Source organism: Oncorhynchus nerka, linkage group LG24 (assembly GCF_034236695.1).
Source record: "Oncorhynchus nerka isolate Pitt River linkage group LG24, Oner_Uvic_2.0, whole genome shotgun sequence".
NCBI lineage: Eukaryota > Metazoa > Chordata > Actinopteri > Salmoniformes > Salmonidae > Oncorhynchus > Oncorhynchus nerka.
The window spans coordinates 9,939,381-9,962,902 of NC_088419.1; the positions used below are offsets into that span (position 1 = coordinate 9,939,381).

A 23,522-nucleotide genomic window follows, 5' to 3' on the forward strand; every position below is an offset into this window, starting at 1 on the left:
CATTGGCTAAGGTTAGTATCTCTCATTGGCTAAGGTTAGTATCTCTCATTGGCTAAGGTTAGTATCTCTCATTGGCTAAGGTTAGTATCTCTCATTGGCTAAGGTTAGTATCTCTCATTGGCTAAGGTTAGAATCTCTCATTGGCTAAGGTTAGTATCTCTCATTGGCTAATTGCCTAAGGTTAGTATCTCTCATTGGCTAAGGTTAGTATCTCTCATTGGCTAAGGTTAGAATCTCTCATTGGCTAAGGTTAGAATCTCTCATTGGCTAAGGTTAGTATCTCTCATTGGCTAAGGTTAGAATCTCTCATTGGCTAAGGTTAGAATCTCTCATTGGCTAAGGTTAGTATCTCCCATTGGCTAAGGTTAGTATATCTCAATGGCTAATTGGCTAAGGTTAGTATCTCTCATTGGCTAAGGTTAGTATCTCTCATTGGCTAAGGTTAGTATCTCTCATTGGCTAAGGTTAGTATCTCTCATTGGCTAAGGTTAGTATATCTCATTGGCTAAGGTTAGTATATCTCATTGGCTAAGGTTAGTATATCTCATTGGCTAAGGTTAGTATATCTCATTGGCTAAGGTTAGTATCTCTCATTGGCTAAGGTTAGTATCTCTCATTGGCTAAGGTTAGTATCTCTCATTGGCTAAGGTTAGAATCTCTCATTGGCTAAGGTTAGTATCTCTCATTGGCTAATTGCCTAAGGTTAGTATCTCTCATTGGCTAAGGTTAGAATCTCTCATTGGCTAAGGTTAGTATATCTCAATGGCTAATTGGCTAAGGTTAGTATCTCTCATTGGCTATGGTTAGTATCTCTCATTGGCTAAGGTTAGTATATCTCATTGGCTAAGGTTAGTATCTCTCATTGGCTAAGGTTAGTATCTCTCATTGGCTAAGGTTAGTATCTCTCATTGGCTAAGGTTAGAATCTCTCATTGGCTAAGGTTAGTATCTCTCATTGGCTAATTGCCTAAGGTTAGTATCTCTCATTGGCTAAGGTTAGAATCTCTCATTGGCTAAGGTTATTATATCTAATTGGCTAAGGTTAGTGTCTCTCATTGGCTATGGTCAGTATCTCTCATTGGCTAAGGTTAGTATCTCTCATTGGCTAAGTTTAGTATATCTCATTGGCTAAGGTTAGTATCTCTCATTGGCTAAGGTTAGTATCTCTCATTGGCTAAGGTTAGTATCTCTCATTGGCTAAGGTTAGAATCTCTCATTGGCTAAGGTTATTATATCTAATTGGCTAAGGTTAGTGTCTCTCATTGGCTAAGGTTAGTATCTCTCATTGGCTAAGGTTAGTATCTTTCATTGGCTAAGGTTGGTATTTCCATAGCTGTCTTGACATTGTTGTCTTGGCGAACCAGTCTGGTTCCAGGCCTTCAGGAATGGCAGGACAGGACCATGCTAAGCTGTTCAGTGTAGCCTCAGGTGTGCGTCCTGTCCTGTGTCTTCAGGTGTTACAGCTGGGGCCGGTAGAGGCTGTAGTGGTGCTGATCTGTGGATGCTGCCCAGGGGGAAGCCTCTCCAATATATTGGCCCTGTCTCTGAAGGGAGACATGAACTTAAGGTACATATACAACCCTACTTTCATCTATTCAGACCCTACTTTCATCTATTCAGACCCTACTTTCATCTATTCAGACCCTACTTTCATCTATTCAGACCCTACTTTCATCTATTCAGACCCTACTTTCATCTATTCAGACCCTACTTTCATCTATTCAGACCCTACTTCCATCTATTCAGACCCTACTTCCATCTATTCAGACCCTACTTTCATATATTCAGACCCTACTTTCATATATTCAGACCCTACTTTCATCTATTCTCATTATAAAATGTCTTAAATTGTAAGGGTTTTCCTGTGGTGAAGTAGAGGACCAAAACGCAGCGTGGTTATATTGACTCATGTTTAATAAAAACAGATAAACATGAACACTACAAAACAATAAACGTGGAAAACCAAAAACAGCCCTGTCTGGTGCAAAACACAGAGACAGGAACAATCACCCACAAACACACAGTGAAACCCAGGCTACCTAAGTATGATTCTCAATCAGAGACAACTAATGACACCTGCCTCTGATTGAGAACCATACTAGGCCGAAACATAGAAATACCCCAAAACATAGAAAAACAAACATAGACTGCCCACCCAATTCACGCCCTGACCATACTAAATAATGACAAAACAAAGGAAATAAAGGTCAGAACGTGACATAAATAAGCTTGAGAGGAATCATATTGTTTCCAGGTGGGTCTCGAGACAATGCTTTTTTAATCGTTATGTAGATTTCCTCGGGTGAAATAAAGGGTTAATGGCCTGACGGCTAAACCTAAATGGTGGGATGGATGGGGTGTGTGTCTGGTGTTATATACTATTTATATGATAATAGGTTTATGATCGGGTCAGTGGTATGCAGGTCATTCAACTCCGTGGTACTAATGGGGAAAAATACAGTATGTACATTTGTCAGTGCGTAAAAGGCAGAATTATCATTGAGGCTCCGCTGAAACGGAGCTCTTTGTCAATGCAATGGCATTTACGTTGCTGTTCAGTTCGATGACCTCGTACTGCCGTTGGCTACCAAATGAAGTGCTTTGTTAATGCATCGGCAATCGCCTTATTATTAGCTAAGAGTTGAATGACCTTTATGTTATCGTGTTCTGCTATGTACTGTAATTCCCCAATAATAACCAACCACCTCCTGTCCTGTCCTGACTTATTGCTCAGACTGGCTTGGTTACAGTACATTAGTGCCATGGTTATCATGGTAGTCACCCCATTAGTGCAGAGTTGAATGCCCTGAAACACACCAACCCAGATCATAAAAACTATGATCATATTAATCAATATCACCGTCAGTCACACCACAGGGGAGGAGGACATCACCACAGCCGTCCCACGTTTTAGTTTGAAACGGCACGTCACTGACCCCTTTTCTTTGCCACTTACAACTCGACCAATACCATGACATAATTACCATAGATATTCATCAATATCTTCACACTCCCCATTCCACGGTTTATGCTACTTGTAACCGCCAGGTCAGTCATTCCCTGCTTTAGATTCACACCGTGTCTGGATTAGCGCCATAAAGATGAAGCAACATCCAACAGGTTGATTGATGAAGCATGTTCTTTGTGGTGTTACACATTATCTGACAGGAAGTAACCTCTCTCTTTCTCTGTCTGACCCTCTGTGTCTTATCTGACAGGAAGTACCCTCTCTCTTTCTCTGTCTGACCCTCTGTGTCTTATCTGACAGGAAGTACACTCTCTCTTTCTCTGTCTGACCCTCTGTGTCTTATCTGACAGGAAGTACTCTCTCTCTTTCTCTGTCTGACCCTCTGTGTCTTATCTGACAGGAAGTACCCTCTCTCTTTCTCTGTCTGACCCTCTGTGTCTTATCTGACAGGAAGTACCCTCTCTCTTTCTCTGTCTGACCCTCTGTGTCTTATCTGACAGGAAGTACACTCTCTCTTTCTCTGTCTGACCCTCTGTGTCTTATCTGACAGGAAGTACTCTCTCTCTTTCTCTGTCTGACCCTCTGTGTCTTATCTGACAGGAAGAACCCTCTCTCTTTCTCTGTCTGACCCTCTGTGTCTTATCTGACAGGAAGAACCCTCTCTCTTTCTCTGTCTGACCCTCTGTGTCTTATCTGACAGGAAGAACCCTCTCTCTTTCTCTGTCTGACCCTCTGTGTCTTATCTGACAGGAAGTACCCTCTCTCTTTCTCTGTCTGACCCTCTGTGTCTTATCTGACAGGAAGTACACTCTCTCTTTCTCTGTCTGACCCTCTGTGTCTTATCTGACAGGAAGTACCCTCTCTCTTTCTCTGTCTGACCCTCTGTGTCTTATCTGACAGGAAGTACACTCTCTCTTTCTCTGTCTGACCCTCTGTGTCTTATCTGACAGGAAGTACTCTCTCTCTTTCTCTGTCTGACCCTCTGTGTCTTATCTGACAGGAAGAACCCTCTCTCTTTCTCTGTCTGACCCTCTGTGTCTTATCTGACAGGAAGAACCCTCTCTCTTTCTCTGTCTGACCATCTGTGTCTTATCTGACAGGAAGAACCCTCTCTCTTTCTCTGTCTGACCCTCTGTGTCTTATCTGACAGGAAGTACCCTCTCTCTTTCTCTGTCTGACCCTCTGTGTCTTATCTGACAGGAAGTACCCTCTCTCTTTCTCTGTCTGACCCTCTGTGTCTTATCTGACAGGAAGTACTCTCTCTCTTTCTCTGTCTGACCCTCTGTCTTATCTGACAGGAAGTACTCTCTCTCTTTCTCTGTCTGACCCTCTGTGTCTTATCTGACAGGAAGTACTCTCTCTCTTTCTCTGTCTGACCCTCTATGTCTTATCTGACAGGAAGTACTCTCTCTCTTTCTCTGTCTGACCCTCTGTGTCTTATCTGACAGGAAGAACCCTCTCTCTTTCTCTGTCTGACCCTCTGTGTCTTATCTGACAGGAAGTACTCTCTCTCTTTCTCTGTCTGACCCTCTGTCTTATCTGACAGGAAGTACTCTCTCTCTTTCTCTGTCTGACCCTCTGTGTCTTATCTGACAGGAAGTACTCTCTCTCTTTCTCTGTCTGACCCTCTTATGTCTTATCTGACAGGAAGTACTCTGTCACGTAGAGTAGGCCAGAAGGCTAAACTGGATAACCTAACCTCTATCAAAATAAAAAGATGGCGGAGCCGCAAAAGTTCTTCTGTGCAAAGGTGTTTATTTACAAGTGATTCCGGAACAAAAAACAACAGTACTGCCATCAACGTCTACCTTATGGTACAGCTTAAAAACAATGCTGCCCCATCCACAGCTCAATCCAAAATGCCTCTCCCCATGACTGAAAGAGAGGCTCCCTTTGTAGGGCTAGCCCCTCCCCTCAGAACAATTAACCCTGGTTAATTAATCAATTAACAATACAAACCTACATTTTCCATGAACTAAACATACTAAAGGATATACATTGCAACACGGTTTTAAACAATATCACAACATAACATTTACAACATTACATCACTACTGACAATATCTTTCAATATGCATTAATGAGCCATTTGGGACAGGCACTATAAAGCCAACCCAATTCCCTTAGCTCAGGTCCTTTTCCAGCATACCCGGAAGCTACAGAGATGGAGAGAGAGGAACAGAACAAACAAACAATGCGCTCATCCACAACATTGATAAGTATAATAATTATTGTATCTCTCAAATATGAACATTGACAAGTGTGAAATGCATGCACCAAGACAGAAGTTAATTTGTGTGTCGACCCACATTGTTAACTTATGGTATAATGGCGCAGGGAGGAGTGATGAATATGTGTGTGCGTTAAAGAACCAAATGCTGCCCGCGGCCAGTGACGGACTTCTACGTCACATACTCTCTCTTTCTCTGTCTGACCCTCTTATGTCTTATCTGACAGGAAGAACTCTGACGTTCTCAAGGACTGTTCTTGCACCATTATTAGTGGTGCTACCGGAAATAATGGAACTCATCCTTGTAGCTTTTTAATAACTTTTCAAGTTCATAACTGTGCACTTTCCTTAAACAATAGCATGATATTATTTCATTGTAATAGCTACTGGAAATTGGACAGTGCAGTTAGATTAACAAGAATTTAAGCTTTCTGCCATTATCAGATATGTCTATGTCCTGGGAAATGTTCTTGTTACTTAAAACCTCATGTTAATCACATTAGCCTACTGTAACGGTTTTCTGTATGTGAAGGAGAGTCAGACCAAAATGCGGCGTGGCTATTGCGATCCATGTTTAATGAAACAAAGTAAACACGAATCAAATACAAAAACAATAAACGTACCACGAAAACCGAAACAGCCTATACTGGTGCAAAGTAACACAGAGACAGTAACAAGGACAATCACCCACAAAACTCAACACCAAACAGGCTACCTAAATATGGTTCCCAATCAGAGACAATGACGAACACCTGCCTCTGATTGAGAACCATATCAGGCCAAACATAGAACTAGACAAACTAGACATGTAACATAGAATGCCCACTCAGCTCACACCCTGACCAACCAAAACATAGAAACATACAAAGCAAACTATGGTCAGGGTGTGACACCTACATTAGCTCAACCGTCCCATGGAAGGGACACCGATCTTGTAGCTTCTACCCTAACTAGCAGTCATTGACCCTAACTAGTAGTTATTTAACCCTAACTAGCAGTCATTAACCCTAACTAATAGTTATTTAACCCTAACTAGCACAGTCATTTAACCCTAACTAGTAGTTATTTAACCCTAACTAGTAGTTATTCAACCCTAACTAGCACAGTCATTTAAACCAACTAGTATTTTTAACCCTAACTTTGCACAGTCATTTAACCCTAACTAATAGTTATTTAACCCTAACTAGCAGTTATTTAACCCTAACTAGCAGTTATTTAACCCTAACTAGTAGATATTTAACCCTAACTAGAACAGTCATTTAACCCTAACTAGCACAGTCATTTAACAATAACTAGTAGTTATTAAACCCTAATTAGTAGGTATTTAACCCTAACTAGTAGTTATTTCACCCTAACTAGCACAGTCATTTAACCCTAACTAGTAGTTATTTAACCTTAACTAGTAGTTATTTAACCCTAACTAGCAGTTATTTAACCCTAACTAGCAGTTACTTAACCTTAACTAGTAGTTATTGAACCCTAACTAGCACAATCATTTAACCCAACTAGTATTTATTTTACCCTAACTAGCACAGTCATTTAACCCTGACTAGTAGTTATTTAACCCTAACTAGTAGTTATTAAACCCTAACTAGCAGTTATTTAACCCAAACTAGCAGTTATTTAACCCAAACTAGCAGTTATTTAACCCTAACTATTAGTTATTTAACCCGAACTAGCAGTTATTAAACCCTAACTAGCAGTTATTTAACCCAAACTAGCAGTTATTAAACCCTAACTAGCACAGTTATTTAACCCTAACTTGTGGTTATTTAACCCTAACTAGCACAGTCATTTAACCCTAACTAGCACAGTCATTTAACCCTAACTAGCACAGTCATTTAACCCTAACTAGCACAGTCATTTAACCCTAACTAGTAGTTATTTAACCCTAACTAGTAGTTATTTAACCCTAACTAGCACAGTCATTTAACCCTAACTAGCACAGTCATTTAACCCTAACTATCAGTTATTAAACCCTAATTAGCACAGTCATGTAACCGTAACTAGCACAGTAATTTAACCCTAACTAGCAGTTATTAAACCCTAACTAGCACAGTTATTAAACCCTGACTAGCACAGTTACTTAACCCTAACTAGCACGGTTACTTAACCTTAATTAGCACTGTTATTTAACCATAACTAGTACAGTTATTTAACCATAACTAGTACAGTTATTTAACCCTAACTAGCAGTTATTCAAACCTAACTAGCACAGTCATTTAACCCTAACTAATAATTATTTAACCCTAACTAGCAGTTATTTAACCCTAACTAGTAGATATTTAACCCTAACTAGCACAGTCATTTAACCCTAACTAGCAGTTATTTAACCCTAACTAGCACAGTCATTTAACCATAACTAGTAGTTATTTAACCCTAACTAGCACAGTCATTTAACCCTAACTAGCACAGTCATTTAACCCAAACTAGCACAGTTATTAAACCCCAACTAGCACAGTTATTAAACCCTAACTAGCACAGTTATTTAACCCTAACTAGCACAGTCATTTAACTCTAACTAGCAGTTATTAAACCCTAACTAGCACAGTTATTAAACCCTAACTAGCACAGTTATTTAACCCTAACTAGCACAGTCATTTAACTCTAACTAGCAGTTATTAAACCCTAACTAGCACAGTTATTAAACCCTAACTAGCACAGTTATTTAACCATAACTAGTACAGTTATTTAACCCTAACTAGCAGTTATTTAACCCTAACTAGTAGTTATTCAACCCTAACTAGCACAGTCATTTAAACCAACTAGTATTTTTTAACCCTAACTAGCACAGTCATTTAACCCTAACTAATAGTTATTTAACCCTAACTAGCAGTTATTTAACCCTAACTAGCAGTTATTTAACCCTAACTAGTAGATATTTAACCCTAACTAGCACAGTCATTTAACCCTAACTAGCAGTTATTTAACCCTAACTAGCACAGTCATTTAACAATAACTAGTCATTATTAAACCCTAATTAGTAGGTACTTAACCCTAAGTAGTAGTTATTTAACCCTAACTAGCATAGTCATTTAACCCTAACTAGTAGTTATTTAACCCCAACTAGTAGTTATTTAACCCTAACTAGCACAGTCATTTAACCCTAACTAGCACAGTCATTTAACCATAACTAGTTGTTATTTAACCCTAACTAGCACAGTCATTTAACCCTAACTAGCACAGTCATTTAACCCTAACTAGCACAGTTATTAAACCCCAACTAGCACAGTTATTAAACCCCAACTAGCACAGTTATTAAACCCTAACTAGCACAGTTACTTAACCCTAACTAGCACAGTTACTTAACCTTAATTAGCACTGTTATTTAACCATAACTAGTACAGTTATTTAACCATAACTAGTACAGTTATTTAACCCTAACTAGCATGTATTGTACCCTAACTAGTAGTTATTTAACCCTAACTAGCACAGTCATTTAACCTTAACTAGTAGTTATTTAACCCTAACTAGCACAGTCATTTAACCCTAACTAGCAAAGTCATTTAACCCTAACTAGTAGTTATTTAACCCTAACTAGTAGTTATTTAACCCTAACTAGCACAGTCATTTAACCTAAACTAGTAGTTATTTAACCATAACTAGCAGTTATTAAACCCTACCTAGCGATTATTTAACCCTAACTAGTAGTTATTTAACCCTAACTAGTAGTTATTTAACGCTAACTAGTAGTTATCCCAAACTAGCAGTTACTAAACCCTAACTAGCAGTTATTAAACCCTAACTAGCACAGTTATTTAACCCTAACTAGCAGAGTCATTTAACCCTAACTAGTAGTCATTTAACCCTAACTAGTAGTCATTTAACCCTAACTAGCACAGTCATTTAACCCTAACTAGTAGCTATTTAACCCTAACTAGCCGTTATTAAACCCTAACTAGCTGTTATTTAACCCTAACTAGCTGTTATTTAACCCTAACTAGTAGTTATTTAACACTAACTAGTAGTTATTTAACACTAACTAGCAGTTATTTAACACTAACTAGCAGTTATTAAACCCTAACTAGCAGTTATTTAAGACAAACTAGCAGTTATTTAACCCTAACTAGCAGTTATTTAACCCTAACTAGTAGATATTTAACCCTAACTAGAACAGTCATTTAACCCTAACTAGCACAGTCATTTAACAATAACTAGTAGTTATTAAACCCTAATTAGTAGGTATTTAACCCTAACTAGTAGTTATTTCACCCTAACTAGCACAGTCATTTAACCCTAACTAGTAGTTATTTAACCTTAACTAGTAGTTATTTAACCCTAACTAGCAGTTATTTAACCCTAACTAGCAGTTACTTAACCTTAACTAGTAGTTATTGAACCCTAACTAGCACAATCATTTAATCCAACTAGTATTTATTTTACCCTAACTAGCACAGTCATTTAACCCTGACTAGTAGTTATTTAACCCTAACTAGTAGTTATTAAACCCTAACTAGCAGTTATTTAACCCAAACTAGCAGTTATTTAACCCAAACTAGCAGTTATTTAACCCTAACTAGCAGTTATTAAACCCTAACTAGCAGTTATTAAACCCTAACTAGCAGTTATTTAACCCAAACTAGCAGTTATTAAACCCAGACTAGTAGTTATTAAACCCTAACTAGCACAGTTATTTAACCCTAACTAGCACAGTCATTTAACCCTAACTAGCACAGTCATTTAACCCTAACTAGCACAGTCATTTAACCCTAACTAGCACAGTCATTTAACCCTAACTAGCACAGTCATTTAACCCTAACTAGTAGTTATTTAACCCTAACTAGTAGTCATTTAACCCTAACTAGCACAGTCATTTAACCCTAACTAGCACAGTCATTTAACCCTAACTATCAGTTATTAAACCCTAATTAGCACAGTCATGTAACCGTAACTAGCACAGTAATTTAACCCTAACTAGCAGTTATTAAACCCTAACTAGCACAGTTATTAAACCCTAACTAGCACAGTTACTTAACCCTAACTAGCACGGTTACTTAACCTTAATTAGCACTGTTATTTAACCATAACTAGTACAGTTATTTAACCATAACTAGTACAGTTATTTAACCCTAACTAGCAGTTATTCAAACCTAACTAGCACAGTCATTTAACCCTAACTAATAATTATTTAACCCTAACTAGCAGTTATTTAACCCTAACTAGTAGATATTTAACCCTAACTAGCACAGTCATTTAACCCTAACTAGCAGTTATTTAACCCTAACTAGCACAGTCATTTAACCATAACTAGTAGTTATTTAACCCTAACTAGCACAGTCATTTAACCCTAACTAGCACAGTCATTTAACCCAAACTAGCACAGTTATTAAACCCCAACTAGCACAGTTATTAAACCCTAACTAGCACAGTTATTTAACCCTAACTAGCACAGTCATTTAACTCTAACTAGCAGTTATTAAACCCTAACTAGCACAGTTATTAAACCCTAACTAGCACAGTTATTAAACCCTAACTAGCACAGTTATTTAACCATAACTAGTACAGTTATTTAACCCTAACTAGCAGTTATTTAACCCTAACTAGTAGTTATTCAACCCTAACTAGCACAGTCATTTAAACCAACTAGTATTTTTTAACCCTAACTAGCACAGTCATTTAACCCTAACTAATAGTTATTTAACCCTAACTAGCAGTTATTTAACCCTAACTAGTAGATATTTAACCCTAACTAGCACAGTCATTTAACCCTAACTAGCAGTTATTTAACCCTAACTAGCACAGTCATTTAACAATAACTAGTCATTATTAAACCCTAATTAGTAGGTATTTAACCCTAAGTAGTAGTTACTTAACCCTAACTAGCATAGTCATTTAACCCTAACTAGTAGTTATTTAACCCCAACTAGTAGTTATTTAACCCTAACTAGCACAGTCATTTAACCCTAACTAGCACAGTCATTTAACCCTAACTAGCACAGTTATTAAACCCCAACTAGCACAGTTATTAAACCCTAACTAGCACAGTTACTTAACCCTAACTAGCACAGTTACTTAACCTTAATTAGCACTGTTATTTAACCATAACTAGTACAGTTATTTAACCATAACTAGTACAGTTATTTAACCCTAACTAGCATGTATTGTACCCTAACTAGTAGTTATTTAACCCTAACTAGCACAGTCATTTAACCTTAACTAGTAGTTATTTAACCCTAACTAGCACAGTCATTTAACCCTAACTAGCAAAGTCATTTAACCCTAACTAGTAGTTATTTAACCCTAACTAGTAGTTATTTAACCCTAACTAGCACAGTCATTTAACCTAAACTAGTAGTTATTTAACCATAACTAGCAGTTATTAAACCCTACCTAGCGATTATTTAACCCTAACTAGTAGTTATTTAACCCTAACTAGTAGTTATTTAACGCTAACTAGTAGTTATTTATCCCAAACTAGCAGTTATTAAACCCTAACTAGCACAGTTATTTAACCCTAACTAGCAGAGTCATTTAACCCTAACTAGTAGTCATTTAACCCTAACTAGTAGTTATTTAACCCTAACTAGTAGTTATTTAACCCTAACTAGTAGTTATTTAACCCTAACTAGCACAGTCATTTAACCCTAACTAGTAGCTATTTAACCCTAACTAGCGTTATTAAACCCTAACTAGCTGTTATTTAACCCTAACTAGTAGATATTTAACCCTAACTAGTAGTTATTTAACACTAACTAGTAGTTATTTAACACTAACTAGTAGTTATTTAACACTAACTAGCAGTTATTAAACCCTAACTAGCAGTTATTTAAGACAAACTAGCAGTTATTTAACCCTAACTAGCACAGTCATTTAACCCTAACTAGCCGTTATTAAACCCTAACTAGCACAGTCATTTAACCCTAACTAGCAGTTATTAAACCCTAACTAGCACAGTCATGTAACCCTAACTAGCACAGTCATGTAACCCTAACTAGCACAGTCATTTAACCCTAACTAGCAGTCATTTAACCCTAACTAGCAGTCATTAAGCCCTAACTAGCACTGTTATTTAACCCTAACTAGCACAGTCATTTAACCCTAACTAGCACAGTCATTTAACCCTAACTAGCAGTTATTTAACCCTAACTAGCACAGTCATTTAACCCTAACTAGCAGTTATTAAACCCTAACTAGCACAGTTACTTAACCCTAACTAGCACAGTCACCTCTCTCTCTCCCTCTGTCTCTCTCCTTCTGTCTCTCTCCCTCTGTCTCTCCTTCTGTCTCTCCTTCTGTCTCTCCTTCTGTCTCTCTCCTTCTGTCTCTCCTTCTGTCTCTCCTTCTGTCTCTCTCCCTCTGTCTCTCTCCCTCCGTCTCCCTCTGTCTCTATCCCTCTGTCTCTATCCCTCTGTCTCTATCCCTCTGTCTCTCTCCCTCTGTCTCTCCTTCTGTCTCTCCTTCTGTCTCTCCTTCTGTCTCTCTCCTTCTGTCTCTCTCCTTCTGTCTCTCTCCCTCTGTCTCTCCTTCTGTCTCTCCTTCTGTCTCTCTCCTTCTGTCTCTCTCCCTCTGTCTCTCTCCCTCTGTCTCTCTCCCTCTGTCTCTCCCTCTCTCTTGTTCCCTCTCCCTCTCTCTCCATCCATCCTTCTCCCTCTCTCTCTCGTTCCCTTTCTTTCTCCCTCTCTCTCCCTCTCTCTCCATCCATCCTTCTCCCTCTCTCTCGTTCCCTCTCCCTCTGTCTCTCCCTCTCTCTCCATCCCTCCTTCTCCCTCTGTCTCTCCCTCTCTCTCGTTCCCTCTCTTTCTCCCTCTCTCTCCCTCTCTCTCCATCCATCCTTCTCCCTCTGTCTCTCCCTCTCTCTCGTTCCCTCTCCCTCTGTCTCTCCCTCTCTCTCCATCCCTCCTTCTCCCTCTGTCTCTCCCTCTCTCCCCAGTATTGTGATGACTACCTGCTCTACAGTTCTAGCCCTGGGTATGATGCCACTGCTCCTCTACCTATACTGCCAGGGCTTCTCCAACCTGGAGAGTGCTGTTCCCTACGCTGGCATCACTCTGGCCCTGGTCATGACTCTGTTCCCCTGCGGCATTGGCATCCTCATCAATTACTACAGGCCACAGTATTCCAAGACTATTACTAAGGTAGAGTACAGTACACAGTGCACAGTACTACAGAACATCACTAAGGTAGAGTACAGTACATAGTACTACAGACCATCACTAAGGTAGAGTACAGTACACAGTACTACAGACCATCACTAAGGTAGAGTAAAGTACACAGTACACAGTACTACAGAACATCACTAAGGTAGAGTACAGTACATAGTACTACAGACCATCACTAAGGTAGAGTACAGTACATAGTACTACAGACCATCACTAAGGTAGAGTACAGTACACAGTACTACAGACCATCACTAAGGTAGAGTACAGTACACAGTACTACAGAACATCACTAAGGTAGAGTACAGTACACAGTACTACAGACCATCACTAAGGTAGAGTACAGTACACAGTACTACAGACCATCACTAAGGTAGAGTACAGTACACAGTACTACAGAACATCACTAAGGTAGAGTACAGTACACAGTACTACAGAACATCACTAAGGTAGAGTACAGTACACAGTACTACAGACCATCACTAAGGTAGAGTACAGTACACAGTACACATTACTACAGACCATCACTAAGGTAGAGTACAGTACACAGTACTACAGACCATCACTAGGGTAGAGTACAGTACACAGTACTACAGACCATCACTAAGGTAGAGTACAGTACACAGTACTACAGACCATCACTAAGGTAGAGTACAGTACACAGTACTACAGACCATCACTAAGGTAGAGTACAGTACACAGTACACATTACTACAGACCATCACTAAGGTAGAGTACAGTACACAGTACTACAGACCATCACTAGGGTAGAGTACAGTACACAGTACACAGTACTACAGACCATCACTAAGGTAGAGTACAGTACACAGTACTACAGACCATCACTAGGGTAGAGTACAGTACACAGTACACAGTACTACAGACCATCACTAAGGTAGAGTACAGTACACAGTACTACAGACCATCACTAAGGTAGAGTACAGTACACAGTACTACAGACCATCACTAAGGTAGAGTACAGTACACAGTACACAGTACTACAGACCATCACTAAGGTAGAGTACAGTACACAGTACACAGTACTACAGACCATCACTAAGGTAGAGTACAGTACACAGTACTACAGACCATCACTAAGGTAGAGTACAGTACACAGTACTACAGACCATCACTAAGGTAGAGTACAGTACACAGTACACAGTACTACAAAGCATCACTAAGGTAGAGTACAGTACACAGTACACAGTACTACAGAACATCACTAAGGTAGAGTACAGTACACAGTACTACAGAACATCACTAAGGTAGAGTACAGTACACAGTACTACAGACCATCACTAAGGTAGAGTACAGTACACAGTACTACAGACCATCACTAAGGTAGAGTACAGTACTACAGACCATCACTAAGGTAGAGTACAGTACACAGTACTACAGACCATCACTAAGGTAGAGTACAGTACACAGTACACAGTACTACAGAGCATCACTAAGGTAGAGTACAGTACACAGTACACAGTACTACAGAACATCACTAAGGTAGAGTACAGTACACAGTACTACAGAACATCACTAAGGTAGAGTACAGTACACAGTACTACAGAACATCACTAAGGTAGAGTACAGTACACAGTACTACAGACCATCACTAAGGTAGAGTACAGTACACAGTACACAGTACTACAGACCATCACTAAGGTAGAGTACAGTACACAGTACTACAGAACATCACTAAGGTAGAGTACAGTACACAGTACTACAGAACATCACTAAGGTAGAGTACAGTACACAGTACTACAGACCATCACTAGGGTAGAGTACAGTACACAGTACACAGTACTACAGACCATCACTAAGGTAGAGTACAGTACACAGTACACAGTACTACAGACCATCACTAAGGTAGAGTACAGTACACAGTACACAGTACTACAGAACATCACTAAGGTAGAGTACAGTACACAGTACACAGTACTACAGACCATCACTAGGGTAGAGTACAGTACAGAGTACACAGTACTACAGACCATCACTAAGGTAGAGTACAGTACACAGTACTACAGAACATCACTAAGGTAGAGTACAGTACACAGTACTACAGAACATCACTAAGGTAGAGTACAGTACACAGTACTACAGACCATCACTAAGGTAGAGTACAGTACACAGTACACAGTACTGCAGAGCATCACTAAGGTAGAGTACAGTACACAGTACTACAGACCATCACTAAGGTAGAGTACAGTACACAGTACACAGTACTACAGAACATCACTAAGGTAGAGTACAGTACACAGTACTACAGAACATCACTAAGGTAGAGTACAGTACACAGTACTACAGACCATCACTAAGGTAGAGTACAGTACACAGTACTACAGAACGTCACTAAGGTAGAGTACAGTACACAGTACTACAGAACATCACTAAGGTAGAGTACAGTACACAGTACTACAGACCATCACTAAGGTAGAGTACAGTACACAGTACTACAGACCATCACTGAGGTAGAGTACAGTACACAGTACTACAGACCATCACTAAGGTAGAGTACAGTACACAGTACTACAGAACATCACTAAGGTAAAGTACAGTACACAGTACTACAGAACATCACTAAGGTAGAGTATAGTACACAGTACTACAGAGCGTCACTAAGGTAGAGTACAGTACACAGTACACAGTACTACAGACCATCACTAAGGTAGAGTACAGTACACAGTACTACAGACCATCACTAAGGTAGAGTACAGTACACAGTACTACAGACCATCACTAAGGTAGAGTACAGTACACAGTACTACAGAACATCACTAAGGTAGAGTACAGTACACAGTACTACAGACCATCACTAAGGTAGAGTACAGTACACAGTACTACAGAACATCACTAAGGTAGAGTACAGTACACAGTACTACAGAACATCACTAAGGTAGAGTACAGTACACAGTACTACAGACCATCACTAAGGTAGAGTACAGTACACAGTACACAGTACTACAGACCATCACTAAGGTAGAGTACAGTACACAGTACTACAGACCATCACTAAGGTAGAGTACAGTACACAGTACTACAGACCATCACTAAGGTAGAGTACAGTACACAGTACTACAGAACATCACTAAGGTAGAGTATAGTACACAGTACTACAGAGCATCACTAAGGTAGAGTACAGTACACAGTACTACAGACCATCACTAAGGTAGAGTACAGTACTACAGACCATCACTAAGGTAGAGTACAGTACACAGTACACAGTACTACAGAACATCACTAAGGTAGAGTACAGTACACAGTACTACAGACCATCACTAAGGTAGAGTACAGTACACAGTACTACAGAACATCACTAAGGTAGAGTACAGTACACAGTACTACAGAACATCACTAAGGTAGAGTACAGTACACAGTACTACAGACCATCACTAAGGTAGAGTACAGTACACAGTACTACAGAACATCACTAAGGTAGAGTACAGTACACAGTACTACAGAACATCACTAAGGTAGAGTACAGTACACAGTACTACAGAACATCACTAAGGTAGAGTACAGTACACAGTACTACAGACCATCACTAAGGTAGAGTACAGTACACAGTACACAGTACTACAGAGCATCACTAAGGTAGAGTACAGTACACAGTACTACAGACCATCACTAAGGTAGAGTACAGTACACAGTACACAGTACTACAGACCATCACTAAGGTAGAGTACAGTACACAGTACACAGTACTACAGAACATCACTAAGGTAGAGTACAGTACACAGTACTACAGACCATCACTAAGGTAGAGTACAGTACACAGTACTACAGACCATCACTAAGGTAGAGTACAGTACACAGTACTACAGAACATCACTAAGGTAGAGTACAGTACACAGTACTACAGGCCATCACTAAGGTAGAGTACAGTACACAGTACTACAGACCATCACTAAGGTAGAGTACAGTACACAGTACTACAGACCATCACTAAGGTAGAGTACAGTACACAGTACTACAGAACATCACTAAGGTAGAGTATAGTACACAGTACTACAGAGCATCACTAAGGTAGAGTACAGTACACAGTACACAGTACTACAGACCATCACCAAGGTAGAGTACAGTACACAGTACTACAGACCATCACTAAGGTAGAGTACAGTACTACAGACCATCACTAAGGTAGAGTACAGTACACAGTACTACAGACCATCACTAAGGTAGAGTACAGTACACAGTACTACAGACCATCACTAAGGTAGAGTACAGTACACAGTACTACAGAACATCACTAAGGTAGAGTACAGTACACAGTACTACAGAACATCACTAAGGTAGAGTACAGTACACAGTACTACAGACCATCACTAAGGTAGAGTACAGTACACAGTACACAGTACTACAGACCATCACTAAGGTAGAGTACAGTACACAGTACTACAGACCATCACTAAGGTAGAGTACAGTACACAGTACTACAGAACATCACTAAGGTAGAGTACAGTACACAGTACTACAGAACATCACTAAGGTAGAGTACAGTACACAGTACTACAGAACATCACTAAGGTAGAGTACAGTACACAGGACTACAGGCCATCACTAAGGTAGAGTACAGTACACAGTACTACAGACCATCACTAGGGTAGAGTACAGTACACAGTACACATTACTACAGACCATCACTAAGGTAGAGTACAGTACACAGTACTACAGACCATCACTAGGGTAGAGTACAGTACACAGTACACAGTACTACAGAACATCACTAAGGTAGAGTACAGTACACAGTACTACAGACCATCACTAAGGTAGAGTACAGTACACAGTACTACAGACCATCACTAAGGTAGAGTACAGTACACAGTACACAGTACTACAGAACATCACTAAGGTAGAGTACAGTACACAGGACTACAGGCCATCACTAAGGTAGAGTACAGTACACAGTACTACAGACCATCACTAGGGTAGAGTACAGTACACAGTACACATTACTACAGACCATCACTAAGGTAGAGTACAGTACACAGTACTACAGACCATCACTAGGGTAGAGTACAGTACACAGTACACATTACTACAGACCATCACTAAGGTAGAGTACAGTACACAGTACTACAGACCATCACTAGGGTAGAGTACAGTACACAGTACACAGTACTACAGAACATCACTAAGGTAGAGTACAGTACACAGTACTACAGACCATCACTAAGGTAGAGTACAGTACACAGTACTACAGAACATCATTTACATTTACATTTAAGTCATTTAGCAGACGCTCTTATCCAGAGCGACTTACAAATTGGTGCTTTCACCTTATGACATCCAGTGGAACAGCCACTTTACAATAGTGCATCTAGGTCTTTTAAGGGGGGGAGAAGGATTACTTTATCCTATCCTAGGTATTCCTTAAAGAGGTGGGGTTTCAGGTGTCTCCGGAAGGTGGTGATTGACTCCGCTGTCCTGGCGTCGTGAGGGAGTTTGTTCCACCATTGCGGGGCCAGAGCAGCGAACAGTTTTGACTGGGCTGAGCGGGAACTGTACTTCCTCAGTGGTAGGGAGGCGAGCAGGCCAGAGGTGGATGAACGCAGTGCCCTTGTTTGGGTGTAGGGCCTGATCAGAGCCTGGAGGTAGTGAGGTGCCGTTCCCCTCACAGCTCCGTAGGCAAGCACCATAGTACAGTACACAGTACTACAGACCATCACTAAGGTAGAGTACAGTACACAGTACTACAGAACATCACTAAGGTAGAGTACAGTACACAGTACTACAGACCATCACTAAGGTAGAGTACAGTACACAGTACACAGTACTACAGAGCATCACTAAGGTAGAGTACAGTACACAGTACTACAGAACATCACTAAGGTAGAGTACAGTACACAGTACTACAGAACATCACTAAGGTAGTGTACAGTACACAGTACTACAGACCATCACTAAGGTAGAGTACAGTACACAGTACTACAGACCATCACTAAGGTAGAGTACAGTACACAGTACTACAGAACATCACTAAGGTAAAGTACAGTACACAGTACTACAGAGCATCACTAAGGTAGAGTACAGTACACAGTACTACAGACCATCACTAAGGTAGAGTACAGTACACAGTACTACAGACCATCACTAAGGTAGAGTACAGTACACAGTACTACAGAACATCACTAAGGTAGAGTACAGTACACAGTACTACAGAACATCACTAAGGTAGAGTACAGTACACAGTACTACAGACCATCACTAAGGTAGAGTACAGTACACAGTACTACAGACCATCACTAAGGTAGAGTACAGTACACAGTACTACAGACCATCACTAAAGTACACAGTACTACAGAACATCACTAAGGTAGAGTACAGTACACAGTACTACAGAACATCACTAAGGTAGAGTACAGGACACAGTACTACAGACCATCACTAAGGTAGAGTACAGTACACAGTACACAGTACTACAGACCATCACTAAGGTAGAGTACAGTACACAGTACTACAGACCATCACTAAGGTAGAGTACAGTACACAGTACTACAGACCATCACTAAGGTAGAGTACAGTACACAGTACTACAGAACATCACTAAGGTAGAGTACAGTACACAGTACTACAGAGCATCACTAAGGTAGAGTACAGTACACAGTACTACAGACCATCACTAAGGTAGAGTACAGTACTACAGACCATCACTAAGGTAGAGTACAGTACACAGTACACAGTACTACAGAACATCACTAAGGTAGAGTACAGTACACAGTACTACAGACCATCACTAAGGTAGAGTACAGTACACAGTACTACAGAACATCACTAAGGTAGAGTACAGTACACAGTACTACAGAACATCACTAAGGTAGAGTACAGTACACAGTACTACAGACCATCACTAAGGTAGAGTACAGTACAGTACACAGTACTACAGAACATCACTAAGGTAGAGTACAGTACACAGTACTACAGACCATCACTAAGGTAGAGTACAGTACACAGTACTACAGAACATCACTAAGGTAGAGTACAGTACACAGTACTACAGAACATCACTAAGGTAGAGTACAGTACACAGTACTACAGAACATCACTAAGGTAGAGTACAGTACAGTACACAGTACTACAGACCATCACTAAGGTAGAGTACAGTACAGACCATCACAGTACACAGTACTACAGACCATCACTAAGGTAGAGTACAGTACACAGTACTACAGACCATCACTAAGGTAGAGTACAGTACAGTACTACAGAACATCACTAAGGTAGAGTACAGTACACAGTACTACAGAACATCACTAAGGTAGAGTACAGTACACAGTACTACAGACCATCACTAAGGTAGAGTACAGTACACAGTACTACAGACCATCACTAAGGTAGAGTACAGTACACAGTACTACAGAACATCACTAAGGTAGAGTACAGTACAGACCATCACTAAGGTAGAGAGTACAGTACACAGTACAGTACACAGACCATCACTAAGGTAGAGTACAGTACACAGTACTACAGACCATCACTAAGGTAGAGTACAGTACACAGTACTACAGACCATCACTAAGGTAGAGTACAGTACACAGTACTACAGACCATCACTAAGGTAGAGTACAGTACACAGTACTACAGAACATCACTAAGGTAGAGTACAGTACACAGTACTACAGAACATCACTAAGGTAGAGTACAGTACACAGTACTACAGACCATCACTAAGGTAGAGTACAGTACACAGTACAGACATCACTAAGGTAGAGTACAGTACACAGTCACTACAGAACATCAGAGTACAGTACACAGTACTACAGACCATCACTAAGGTAGAGTACAGTACAGACCACACAGTACTACACAGACCATCACTAAGGTAGAGTACAGTACACAGTACTACACAGACCATCACTAAGGTAGAGTACAGTACACAGTACACAGTACTACAGAACATCACTAAGGTAGAGTACAGTACACAGTACTACAGACCATCACTAAGGTAGAGTACAGTACACAGTACTACAGACCATCACTAAGGTAGAGTACAGTACACAGTACTACAGACCATCACTAAGGTAGAGTACAGTACACAGTACTACAGAACATCACTAAGGTAGAGTACAGTACACAGTACTACAGACCATCACTAAGGTAGAGTACAGTACACAGTCACACAGTACTACAGACCATCACTAAGGTAGAGTACAGTACACAGTACTACAGACCATCACTAAGGTAGAGTACAGTACACAGTACTACAGAACATCACTAAGGTAGAGTACAGTACACAGTACTACAGAACATCACTAAGGTAGAGTACAGTACACAGTACTACAGAACATCACTAAGGTAGAGTACAGTACACAGTACTACAGACCATCACTAAGGTAGAGTACAGTACACAGTACACAGTACTACAGACCATCACTAAGGTAGAGTACAGTACACAGTACTACAGACCATCACTAAGGTAGAGTACAGTACACAGTACACAGTACTACAGAACATCACTAAGGTAGAGTACAGTACACAGTACTACAGAACATCACTAAGGTAGAGTACAGTACACAGTACTACAGACCATCACTAAGGTAGAGTACAGTACACAGTACACAGTACTACAGACCATCACTAAGGTAGAGTACAGTACACAGTACTACAGAACATCACTAAGGTAGAGTACAGTACACAGTACTACAGACCATCACTAAGGTAGAGTACAGTACTACAGAACATCACTAAGGTAGAGTACAGTACACAGTACACTACAGACCATCACTAAGGTAGAGTACAGTACACAGTACTACAGACCATCACTAAGGTAGAGTACAGTACACAGTACTACAGACCATCACTAGAGTACAGTACACAGTACTACAGAACATCACTAAGGTAGAGTACAGTACACAGTACTACAGAACATCACTAAGGTAGAGTACAGTACACAGTACTACAGACCATCACTAAGGTAGAGTACAGTACACAGTACTACAGACCATCACTAAGGTAGAGTACAGTACACAGTACACAGTACTACAGAACATCACTAAGGTAGAGTACAGTACACAGTACTACAGACCATCACTAAGGTAGAGTACACAGTACACAGTACTACAGACCATCACTAAGGTAGAGTACAGTACACAGTACTACAGAACATCACTAAGGTAGAGTACAGTACACAGTACTACAGAACATCACTAAGGTAGAGTACAGTACACAGTACTACAGACCATCACTAAGGTAGAGAGTACACAGTACACAGTACTACAGACCATCACTAAGGTAGAGTACAGTACACAGTACTACAGACCACAGACACATCACTAAGGTAGAGTACAGTACACAGTACTACAGACCATCACTAAGGTAGAGTACAGTACACAGTACTACAGACCATCACTAAGGTAGAGTACAGTACACAGTACTACAGACCATCACTAAGGTAGAGTACAGTACACAGTACTACAGAACATCACTAAGGTAGAGTACAGTACACAGTACTACAGACCATCACTAAGGTAGAGTACAGTACACAGTACTACAGACCATCACTGAGGTAGAGTACAGTACACAGTACTACAGACCATCACTAAGGTAGAGTACAGTACACAGTACTACAGAACATCACTAAGGTAGAGTACAGTACACAGTACTACAGACCATCACTAAGGTAGAGTACAGTACACAGTACTACAGAACATCACTAAGGTAGTACAGTACACAGTACACAGTACTACAGACCATCACTAAGGTAGAGTACAGTACACAGTACTACAGACCATCACTAGGTAGAGTACAGTACACAGTACTACAGACCATCACTAAGGTAGAGTACAGTACACAGTACTACAGAACATCACTAAGGTAGAGTACAGTACACAGTACTACAGACCATCACTAAGGTAGAGTACAGTACACAGTACTACAGAACATCACTAAGGTAGAGTACAGTACACAGTACTACAGACCATCACTAAGGTAGAGTACAGTACACAGTACTACAGACCATCACTAAGGTAGAGTACAGTACACAGTACTACAGACCATCACTAAGGTAGAGTACAGTACACAGTACTACAGAACATCACTAAGGTAGAGTACAGTACACAGTACTACAGAACATCACTAAGGTAGAGTACAGTACACAGTACTACAGAACATCACTAAGGTAGAGTACAGTACACAGTACTACAGACCATCACTAAGGTAGAGTACAGTACACAGTACTACAGACCATCACTAAGAGTACAGTACAGTACTACAGACCATCACTAAGGTAGAGT

The 23,522-nt window shown here is 40.1% G+C and overlaps 1 protein-coding gene across 1 annotated transcript in view; it reads left to right on the forward strand.

Annotated features, from left to right (window-relative positions):
- Window positions 1–23,522, forward strand: part of LOC115118126 (hepatic sodium/bile acid cotransporter-like) — a 68,596-nt gene that overhangs the window by 4,453 nt on the left and 40,621 nt on the right. The window contains exons 4-5 of the mRNA XM_065008598.1: window positions 1,454–1,566; window positions 13,068–13,272. Coding sequence (XP_064864670.1) covers window positions 1,454–1,566; window positions 13,068–13,272 — 318 coding nt within the window. The remainder of the gene's footprint in view (window positions 1–1,453; window positions 1,567–13,067; window positions 13,273–23,522) is intronic.